General features: G+C 43.5%; 1 protein-coding gene across 1 annotated transcript in view; it reads right to left on the reverse strand.

Annotated features, from left to right (window-relative positions):
• MOGAT1 (monoacylglycerol O-acyltransferase 1) overlaps positions 1–9,893 on the reverse strand; it is a 22,602-nt gene extending 12,709 nt beyond the window's left edge. Inside the window, exon 1 of the mRNA XM_009649132.2 lies at positions 9,768–9,893. Coding sequence (XP_009647427.1) covers positions 9,768–9,861 — 94 coding nt within the window. The 5' untranslated portion in view covers positions 9,862–9,893. The remainder of the gene's footprint in view (positions 1–9,767) is intronic.
• Positions 9,894–9,899: the final 6 nt, after the last annotated feature.

The raw sequence follows: 9,899 nt of genomic DNA on the forward strand, positions 1-9,899 counted from the left end.
CAGCAAGAGCTCTTTTCTAATGGGAGTGGTGTCAGGCAATCATTTTCCCTTTCTGTTTCTTAATTTCTCTACCTACAAAATAGGGATGGAAGCTCTACTCCCTGTGAAAAGTGCTCTGTGACTGGCCAAGGACATGCACCAGACAAGACCAAAACATTAAAAGGTTCCATTTCAGCTTCTAAACATGGCACTAAGTGGAAACTCAGCATTGCTGTGGGAACACAACTACAGTTTTAAGTCCTGGTACTTTCAGACGCAGGTTAATAAGAATTGTAACTTCCTACCACAGTAACGATACATAGGAAGTGTATTATACACAATTCAAAATGGCAGAAAAAGGTGTCTGATTAAACAGAACGTGTTACTTTGGGGCTCAACCCTGAAATAGTTGTTCAGGGAAACCCACTATGGAAACATTACCTTTGTAGGACCTGCAGAATTTTGCACTCTTGCAGCAACTCAAGCAGCTTTGAACAGAGTCGGCTGAAGCGCAGTGGAGCAGAACCTGCAGCTCTCCGCCCCGGAGCACGCCCTGCAGCAGCCTGCGCGCGCCGACGCCTTGGGAACAAAACCCGCCAGGCTCACGGGTCAGAGTAACCCAGCAGATGCTGAATTCCAGGTTTGCAAGAGAGCCAGGGCTTTTGCATCACGTATTTACAAAATGGCAAGCAAACCAGGACCCAGTCCTCCCTGGAAGTCTCAACAGGAAGAGTTGTATGAAACAGGCATTTTCCTGGGATGTTTTACAAGGCAGGAGTAGTACTTTGTATGTCCCACAATTGACTGGCTTTCATGAGGGCAATACCCTGTTATGTCCAAAAAGGAGTTACACCAGTGAAATGTATTTAGCCAAATACGTAAGTAAATGGAGTGGAGTAAAAAAACGTAACAGAAGTACACCAGGCAATAATTTGGCTAACGATGTAAATATTACCAGAACTGAAAACTTTGAAATAAGCAGATGGGCCAACAGTAAAACCCACTCATCCTAGTTAAGATCAGCTTCATTCAAGAGAGAGATTACTTGGGCATTGAAAACTCACAGCAGATTCCCTGTACCAAGCAGGTTTTGAGCTGCTGAAATTCAGAGCCTACTTGGCCTCTGGGCACTCTTGTGTTCCCTCCAACCTGAATACTTATTTTTTCTGAACTTCTGCCAACTTGCCCTCATGCCTAGTTTGGCTGTGCCTTCAGAGTAGAAATGGATATATTTCCATGGCGTAACCGAGAACCACTGCAGAATCCAGAAGCAGACAGAGCAAGCAAAGCTGCTGCTTAGGCTGACTAGGAAAGAAAGGGATGAACATTCCCATTTCTGGCAGGGAATGCGCAGAAAAATAAGGAATTGCATTTGCTTGGAGGAAGGGAGAAGAGAACAACCATAAACAAAACCAGAAGCAGGACCAAAACTACAGTTTTGAAGGATACTCCATTCTTCAGTACCATCAGTACAGAAGCTCATTGCTTCCTGCTTACAACAGGCAACACTGGTCTTGCCAGAGAAGGACCTCAGTAAGAGCTCTAGAAAAATAGCATGGCTAGCTGAGGCCCACAGACCTCCAAAGTCAATGTGGAAAACTCCCAAAAGCTGCAAGGAGTTCTAGGGAACATCATTCGTGCAGAATGAGTAACACAGGTGAAAGATGACACTAAATTCCACTGCTCCGGAGGGAGACCTCACTGGGAATCCCACACCAGCAACATTTCAAAACAGGGCACAGAAATATTTTGAGGAAAAGTCATTACCTGTTCTTTGAAGAAGCGATCCTGAAACTATAGAAATTTCTAGGAATGCTAATCTGGACAGGATGCCAAGGTTCATGGTCTAAATTTGAATAAGTATGAGAATTTTTTTTAATTGCCATAAAACAATTAATTTCAAGTTGCTGTGCAAAAATCGGTAAGTATTTGTATTTCCTACCCTTCCTTTCAGAAGGGCTTTTGGCTCAGTGCAGAATCGCATAGCTTTTTACTATCAGTTTCCTAGCCAAATAGCTGCAAGGTGCTTTGGATCAAAGCATCCTTGCTGTGAGAGCTAATTAAATCAGCAGTGATTAAGTGCCAGATAGCACTGTTTAATGCCGCGCAGACAAACATACACGAGATCAACAAGCTCACTCCTTTGCTTTAGCTAGAACACGTTCCTGCGTGCACGTGAAGTATGGGGAGATAAGCATGCTGTCAGCACTTCCTAAGGGGAGCTCAGCATCTCGTAGAACAAAGCCAATTTATTATTGCCTTCGCAATAAGACACGCAAAGCAAATTCCTTTTACCATACCTCCTTATTATTTCAATGCATTAACAGCCTGCAAGATGAGTTAAACACAGATGACTCAAAACCGACGAGCCTATAAACACAAACCCAGTGTTTTCTCCTTCAGAGAAGACAGTAAGTAAATTCATAAACAAATTCCAGGCAAAACGTGAATAACTTGGAACTCAGCACTTTACTGTATCATTGCCTCCTTGAATGTAGTTCCAGTGTACGCTGTCAGCATAATTTTTTTTGCTTAAACTTGAATTAAAGCTTTGAAAGTAGCTCTATGGTGTGTTGGAACCGTGGGGAAAGAGGGAAACGATATGGATGAAAAGACAAATCACTGCCATGGGACTCTGAACATCCAATTTGCCAGCCAACGCTGGCGAGACGTTACATCCCTTTTCCTCCGTTTCCCCATTTACAACACGTGGATACTCATCGGCTGCAGGAAATGGATGAAAAATATTCATATATAGTGTTAGCTAGCAGCACTGGCAGCCATCCTGCCCAATGATGTTTGAACACCTGATGCTTCACTCATTAAATAGGCTTGAAGTTTGCAGCTGTGGGCACCAAATTCACAAAATAGTTAAATACCACAGAGATAGGAAGCAGGAAACCAGCACACTGGGTGGGGAAATACAGGTCATCCCAGTGACTGGAATCTCCGAATGCATTTGCAGTTACTAAGAAGTCAAAAATGTTTGAGTAATATCTATCACGAGGGCCACCAAATCTAAGATTGTCCACTAGACTCCCATTGCTCTCAGAGCAGTCACAGACCCTGTCTGGCCAGTGCAGGTGTATCCTTGGTGGCCAGGGTGCTCATCTCAATCTAACCACCACTACAGGCTCTCCATAGTACCCCCCAAAACCTGGGGGTACAAAGCAGCTCGCACCGACACCTCCAGACTGCCCGACAACTCAGACAGGTCTGAACTGCGAGCCAGTTCCTGCTCATTCCCACATGCCCTTAGGAAAGCGCTCTCTAAACACATTGTGCTGCCATCTCTTAGATGAGCTGGAGACTTTCAGAGTTCAGCAATTTGAACCTCGTCCCACAAAGGGCGTGACAAGGACATCTTTATCCCACTGGCATTCTACATACCAATACAAAAAGCAAGGTGAAAAGCTGATTTCTTACACCTATGAAGACAAGGGGGAAAAAAGAGAGAGATGGCACGTTCTTCAACAGCCACGCTGATGTACCTACAACAGAACAGTCCTTTCCTCACCTTTAGTCTTCAGAAAGCAATGCCTCCTAGCTGGGTGCCTGAGGAACAGAACATTGGAGGGGGCATACAAGGAGAATTGCAGAGCCATGTCTTCATCCCTAATGAACATTTGCTCCTCTCTGTTATCCCTCAAGGAAGCACTGATAAGTTGATTTTGGCATTAAAAAAAAAATTATTTTCCCTGCTTAGTGGATTCTTTCATTAGGGGAAAACAAAAAAAATTAAAAATCAGCCTTAGTTTCTGGAAATACTTTCTAAATTATTTATAAATCATAAAAAAAGGATAGAAATTTAAATGAAATAACACATACAGTCCCATAAAAGGAAGAACTGAGACAACAGGCAACACCTGGGAGGAGGCAACCTGCCAAGGCAGCAGTAAGCAAGTTCATGCCTCTGCAGAGTACTGTTCTGCAGCTTTTACATAGAAAATCTTTTTTTAAAAATGCAGTCATAACATTAGTACTGTCCCTTTTAGAGCCTACTAGTCTGCAATTCTGTCAACGTACAGATTTCCACCAGAAGCACAGGAACTTGCTGCCACTTTTTAACCCATGGCAGATATGGACTCCCCAGCAAAGAACAACCTGGGAATTTATTTAAACTATCTGCACTGAAAAACCGTTGAAGTCCACAGGAATTTGATAGCCATCCCCAGGACTGAGGTGGGAAGGAGGTCAGCATTTGCTCAATACGCATCAGTCTCACGTAGTGGAGGTCCTTTGTCATTTTGTTGGTCACAACTGGGAGCCTCAGTCACAAGGATACTTGAGCATTCTGACTGAGTGAGCTGTGTTTCAACACTACTATGATAACAAATACAAACGCTCAGATGCCAAGGTTTGGAGGTTTGTTTACTCTGGAATTTGGTTCCAGTTCCCAAGCAAGCAAATACTGATAAACTAGAGACACGGAGCATTAGGCACTATTGACTTGTAGATAGAGCAGGCTGGATACAGTAAATCCCCAAGTTACTCATTACCAAATCCCAAGACAGCACACCAAACTTAGTCCATGTTTCCTGTTTCTTGTATTTGTCCTTAGGCATCCGCTGTCAGTTTTGTTCACATACAGGTTGCCAAGCCAGGTCCCTCTGGCCTGACGCAGCACAGCCATTTTTCTCTTCTTATTCTCAATGGATACAAACAAATACACGCAGAGACATGGTTAAATTCCCTCCCTAAGATGTAGGTAACAGAGGCAGCATTCCTAGAAATACTAGTCAGTCAAGCACCAGTAAGTACCCTGCTATTCTCTGTGATCACACACCAGTCCCTACCCATGGGCCAGCGATAAGCTTCAGGGACAGACAGATACAGACTGCCAAAAAGAAGTTGCAATTCCAGCCAGCTTGCTAGGAAAGGCTCACGGAGCTTAGCTGAGTTTTCTGTCTCAAGGAGAGTTTTTCAGAAAAGGCTGTGAGGAAGAATGAGACCATTTTAGCGAGCCAACTACAGCTGATGAATTAAATCAGCACCAGATAACAAAACACTGTGGCATGTTTGAGGAAAAGGTCATTTTTTGCTTTTGCACATTACACTGACACCTGCTTTCTCAACACGTAAGTCACTTATTATTCCAGCAGCAATATCTCACTCTGTGGCAAGTGTTTCATCATTTTTATTCCTTTGGGGAAGCCAGATCCACAACTCAAAACTGTGTCCAGCCAAGTTCAATTAACAGAGTGCTTCATCCTACATGCACAGAAGTTTAATCACTAGAAAACAGGATGTACTTTAATGTACACCGACGTCTTTAGCATATTGTTTTGTGGCTTCATGCATATTAAAGTATACCTTTTACTATGTACTGATTTGTATTATTAAGTGTTTTGCAAATAAACACAGGGGTGCATGCACAACAGTCACTTCCTAGGCCCCCAGTAAGGAGAAGACCAGCCACCACTGGACCTAAAACCTGAGCCATAGAAGAGGCACCATTTACCCCTACCACAACCTCGTCTCAAAACAAAATCCTGGTATCCTTGTCACAGGGTTAAACTGTCTCTCATTTCCATCTCTCATTGTCTGGACCAAGACACCGCCACTCCACCCATGTTACCTAGTTCTGCATTTGATTTTGTACATGCTCAAATTCCTCTGTCCCTTCCCACACCACACACACAGAAGTTGGCAGAGAAGCCCACTGACTCACCTTGTAGTTTTATTTTCTCAAAAATGTTGTCATTTGATCTGTGTACACGAGAGGAAGAAAAACAAAAGGCTAAAGCACCTGCAAAGCAGCACTTAAACCAAATCTCATTGATTTTTCTTTGTTTAAATTGGTTTGCCTTTAAATGAACCCTTTGATCTGCCTCCTGCCTAGGTAGTGAACCTCCCTCCCAGATGTGCCGTGCTAAGGCACACAGCTCAGCACTGCAGCACGCTTATGTACCAAGGGTAAATCGCTCCTCAATTACTGTGCAAGAAGCAGAAAACCTACACTGGGTTCCTAACAGGAGGATATCAGACGTACCGTTAACTGCAGCAACATTAGTTCAGTCAAAGTTCTTAAGAAAAATATTTCCAAGCTTAAAACCCAAGATTCCATGCTAAATGCCAGGGACATCCGTTGCATTCATAGAGGGTGACAATTTCTTTTGAGTATATGCACCGTGAAAGCTACAGTACAAAACCAGGGGTGATGTTAGCTCCTTGCTCTCGCCCCTAGCCTGTTGAGCAGGCTTGGAGATTTCCTTTCTCCAGGTGATTTTCTGCCTGGGGTTGGGCTGGACAACAGCACAGAAGGATCACAAGCAGGTATCAGCAGACAGCTTCAGAGGCAGACACGATGTGGGTGCTGCATGAGCTTGGAATGGGGCCAGACCTGCCCCAGGACTGGCAGCCCCCGGCCAAGCCAATGAACAGTAATTACAGGCATAAGACTAGGTCTGTCAAAATTGTCCATTTCAGATTTTTTTTCCCCAAAGTAGGTACTCTGAAATTGCAAAATTTTGTAATTTGCTGTTTCAACAGTGAAACACTAATGACTTGAAATTATGCTTCAGCCTGAAGCTGTTTTGGATTTCTGCTTAAGACGGCAAGAAAACAGCATCATTTTAGCATTTCCTGTTTTACAGTTTTCATAGCTGTACTTTTCTAGACTCCGGGCTGATACTTCTCTTAAAAGAAGGAAGCCCATTTAAAACACTTTCCTCTTTCATGGAACTTTACCATTTTAACCTGCTGCCCTCCAGAGCATGTAAGGTTGGAAACCATATGGCAGTTTCAGCTGGCACACAGTGGGAAACTGTTAGATGGGCATTTCTCTCACCTAATCCAGAAACCCTGAGAAACTGATCGCAGTATTTCAGAACTGAATTTCGCTCTGGTGTCGTGCCCCTGGATAACTAACAGAAGCACCACTGCTACAATGTCTTTTCTGCTTGAGGGGGAACTTTGGCAGCTTGCAGTGCAGAGCAGAGAAGCACAGGAACTTACAGACGGAATTTTAAAGAGGTTCCTTTTGTATGTAATGAAATTCTGTGCACATCTGTACAGCTTTTTTGAGGCAGAGGCATGTTTATTCTGCCTATGCTGTACAGCAGAAGCAATGTGTCTGTAGTGCAGACCCAGCCCAAGCCAGTACGCTGGGCGAAGGAGCAGAACTTTCTTGTTTGTACCATGCTACCGCAGCTATTTGTTCCCTATTCGCTGACTGATTCGCTCTTTCTGCAAGCGGTGATGAGATTCAGAGTCTTCAACAACTATTGCACATACGTATTTCAGGCCAGCCTGTGAGTAGCCCTTACTGACACAAGCAATAGGACATTCTCAATCATGGATTCCACGCTCTCAGAAAACCATGCAGCATTACGACAAAGCAAGCCTGGAGAGCAAGGGGCAAAGACCAACACAACGTGCTTTTTGCATTGAATTCAGCTGCTCTTACGGGTCTCAGCCAGGAAGATAAAAGCAATGCCTGATTTTCAGAGTCTTCTATCCAAGTCACACTACGCATTCTAAGCTGTAATAGACTCACGTTCCCCTTACAGCTTACTCTGTGTGCCAAATCATGTTTTCACACATCACTTCCCAGATTTAAAGGATATCATTACCCGATTCAGCTTTTGTCTTTCAGGGCACAAGTTTTTAGAGTCATCTTACTTTATCTGTTAGTCCTATCACTTCATTGTGTTAAACTATGGCACCTCACCACATAAATAGATGGACAACTTTAGGAACTAAGCCAGTACCCTATTCATTCACTGCTCTAAACAGAATCCGTATATCTATAATATGAACCATTAGTTATCACACAACATTATCTGTTCATGTTTTCACATGCAGATATTTTTGCATAAGACTGAATCTACAGAAGATCTTGCTTGGTATAAACTAGTTCCAGCCATATACCAAACCCCAAATACCACCTACCCCAACCTATGCCATGATGAATTCACACTGTATTTTACTTGTGCTAGGGCATCCCCTGCGTAATTTGAAAGTGTCACTTTTAAATTCAAGAGCTTACAAACAAGCAATGTTTCCATACCTTGTCTGTTCAGCAGATAAAAAAAAAAGGCTGAAAAATCCAGACATAATGGCAATCCAGAACAGCAGAAGCCAACCCAGTTTTCACTTCTTTAAGTCACTTAGGATTCAGCCATCTGAACTTTCCTGCCGCCAAGTGAAACTTTTTGGCCAGATCAGGCCGACTCTCCTATGACTGAAAGGGTACACCTACAGAATGACAAGGTCACCTTGGATAGCTCTAAACATCCCCATGAAAGCACAAGCAGATTACAGTTATTAGAATCAATTTGTCCACCAAAATTCAAGTATCCTTGCAAACAATTTTTTCATGATCACGTGCACTCATTATGTTCAACATAACCAGTCATAAGACCACTTCCTTGCTGATTTTCCTTGATGTTTATTCCCACGCAGCGCCCACTGCAGAAGTCAGCTGCCTACTTCTCCCACTGAACTGCAGCAAGAGTGGATTTTCTGCAGCCCGATCACTGCTAATAAGCACAGAAGGATGGGATTTTCTCCAGCAGCTTTGTTACCAACCAGGCTACGACAAAAATTGTTTCCTTGCACTGCCACTGAACTTCCACTGCATTATCATTAGACTGGAATAATGGGATATGCCAAGATCTAATTTAATAACAGAAAATTAAAAGCCTGGGCTATTTACAATGTAGCCACAAACATGAACTGTTTATAATCCAACCACGTATAATTTAGAGGTAACATAAACCAGCCAAGTGCTAAGGGTAAATCCATGAAGGTGCTTCATACCCTCCATGCTTCCCCCACATAACCTGAATCTTTTATGTGTGGGCTAGCAACCTAAGAAAGAAAATCATCTGAAAGACATCAGACCGCCATCTGAATGATACTGTATTCTCAAGATATACAAGGAAGACGTGTGCGCATTCCTTTTCCCTTTGTAAGTCCTAAAGCATAGACGATCGTAACGTCTTCCACCGTTTCCAGTAACGCACAGGTAGTCAGTTGCTCTGCACTTCGGAATAGTTTTGTTCCACACAAGACCATTCAGTGACCGCTTGTCAATTTACACAATCCGTGGATCTGGTTCCAGAGAGTTAAGGTTTAGCTTACCTTATCAAGTGGCTCATTTTATCAACTACTCATAAGATTTCCTGCTGTGAATAGATGTTTAGTGATAGGAGTCTATTAAGGTATTAGGAAAATTCACTACAGAGGAATAATCAGTGGAAAAAGTTTACCAAGTAAAATTGTTAGGAACATTTTCTTAAAGCAAATGAGGCCATTTTTTCATAAATTTACAGAAGTGGCTGCATTTAAGCCAGTTCGCTGTCAATCCTTATTAGTTTTCATCACATACTTAAATGAGAATTTTATTGATCTACAGCATATAAAGTTATTTTACAAAATCACTAACAAAACCAGCATCAGCCATCCTTAAAGTCAGCCTTTATGCTCACATTCAATAAAAAGACGTTAGTTGTCAGAAACCTAGTGGCCACCTCAATGAGAAGACACAGTCACTAGCTTTTTAAGACTGTATTTGAAAAAGAACCCACAGAAAGGAACAGACCCCACAAAAAGAGAAAAATCCATCCAAAGCTTTCAAGGAAGAGAAGGCCCAAGCCCAGACGTGCGATGCTCTTGCCCGCCCAGGGAGAGCCGAGGAGCCACTCGCCACCAGGCCACCTCTGCTCCCCCGCGGAACCACAGGGTGACCCAGACCGATGCCCACGGGTGACGGTGGCCAGGGAAAAAGCCGATTCTTTCCCTTGTCTCTCTGCGGCAAGGGCGGGAAGGAGGAAGGCTGTTACCCAGCAGGAGGAAGGAGAAGATCCACTGCAGCACGGCGACTGTCTGGATCCTCCTCTTTAGGGGGATGTTGATGGGGGCAAACTCGACCTTCATGCTGGCAGCGGGAGAGCAGCGCGGGGAGGCACGGACCC

Source organism: Egretta garzetta, unplaced genomic scaffold (assembly GCF_000687185.1).
Source record: "Egretta garzetta isolate BGI_Z169 unplaced genomic scaffold, ASM68718v1 scaffold161, whole genome shotgun sequence".
Taxonomy (NCBI): Eukaryota; Metazoa; Chordata; class Aves; order Pelecaniformes; family Ardeidae; genus Egretta; species Egretta garzetta.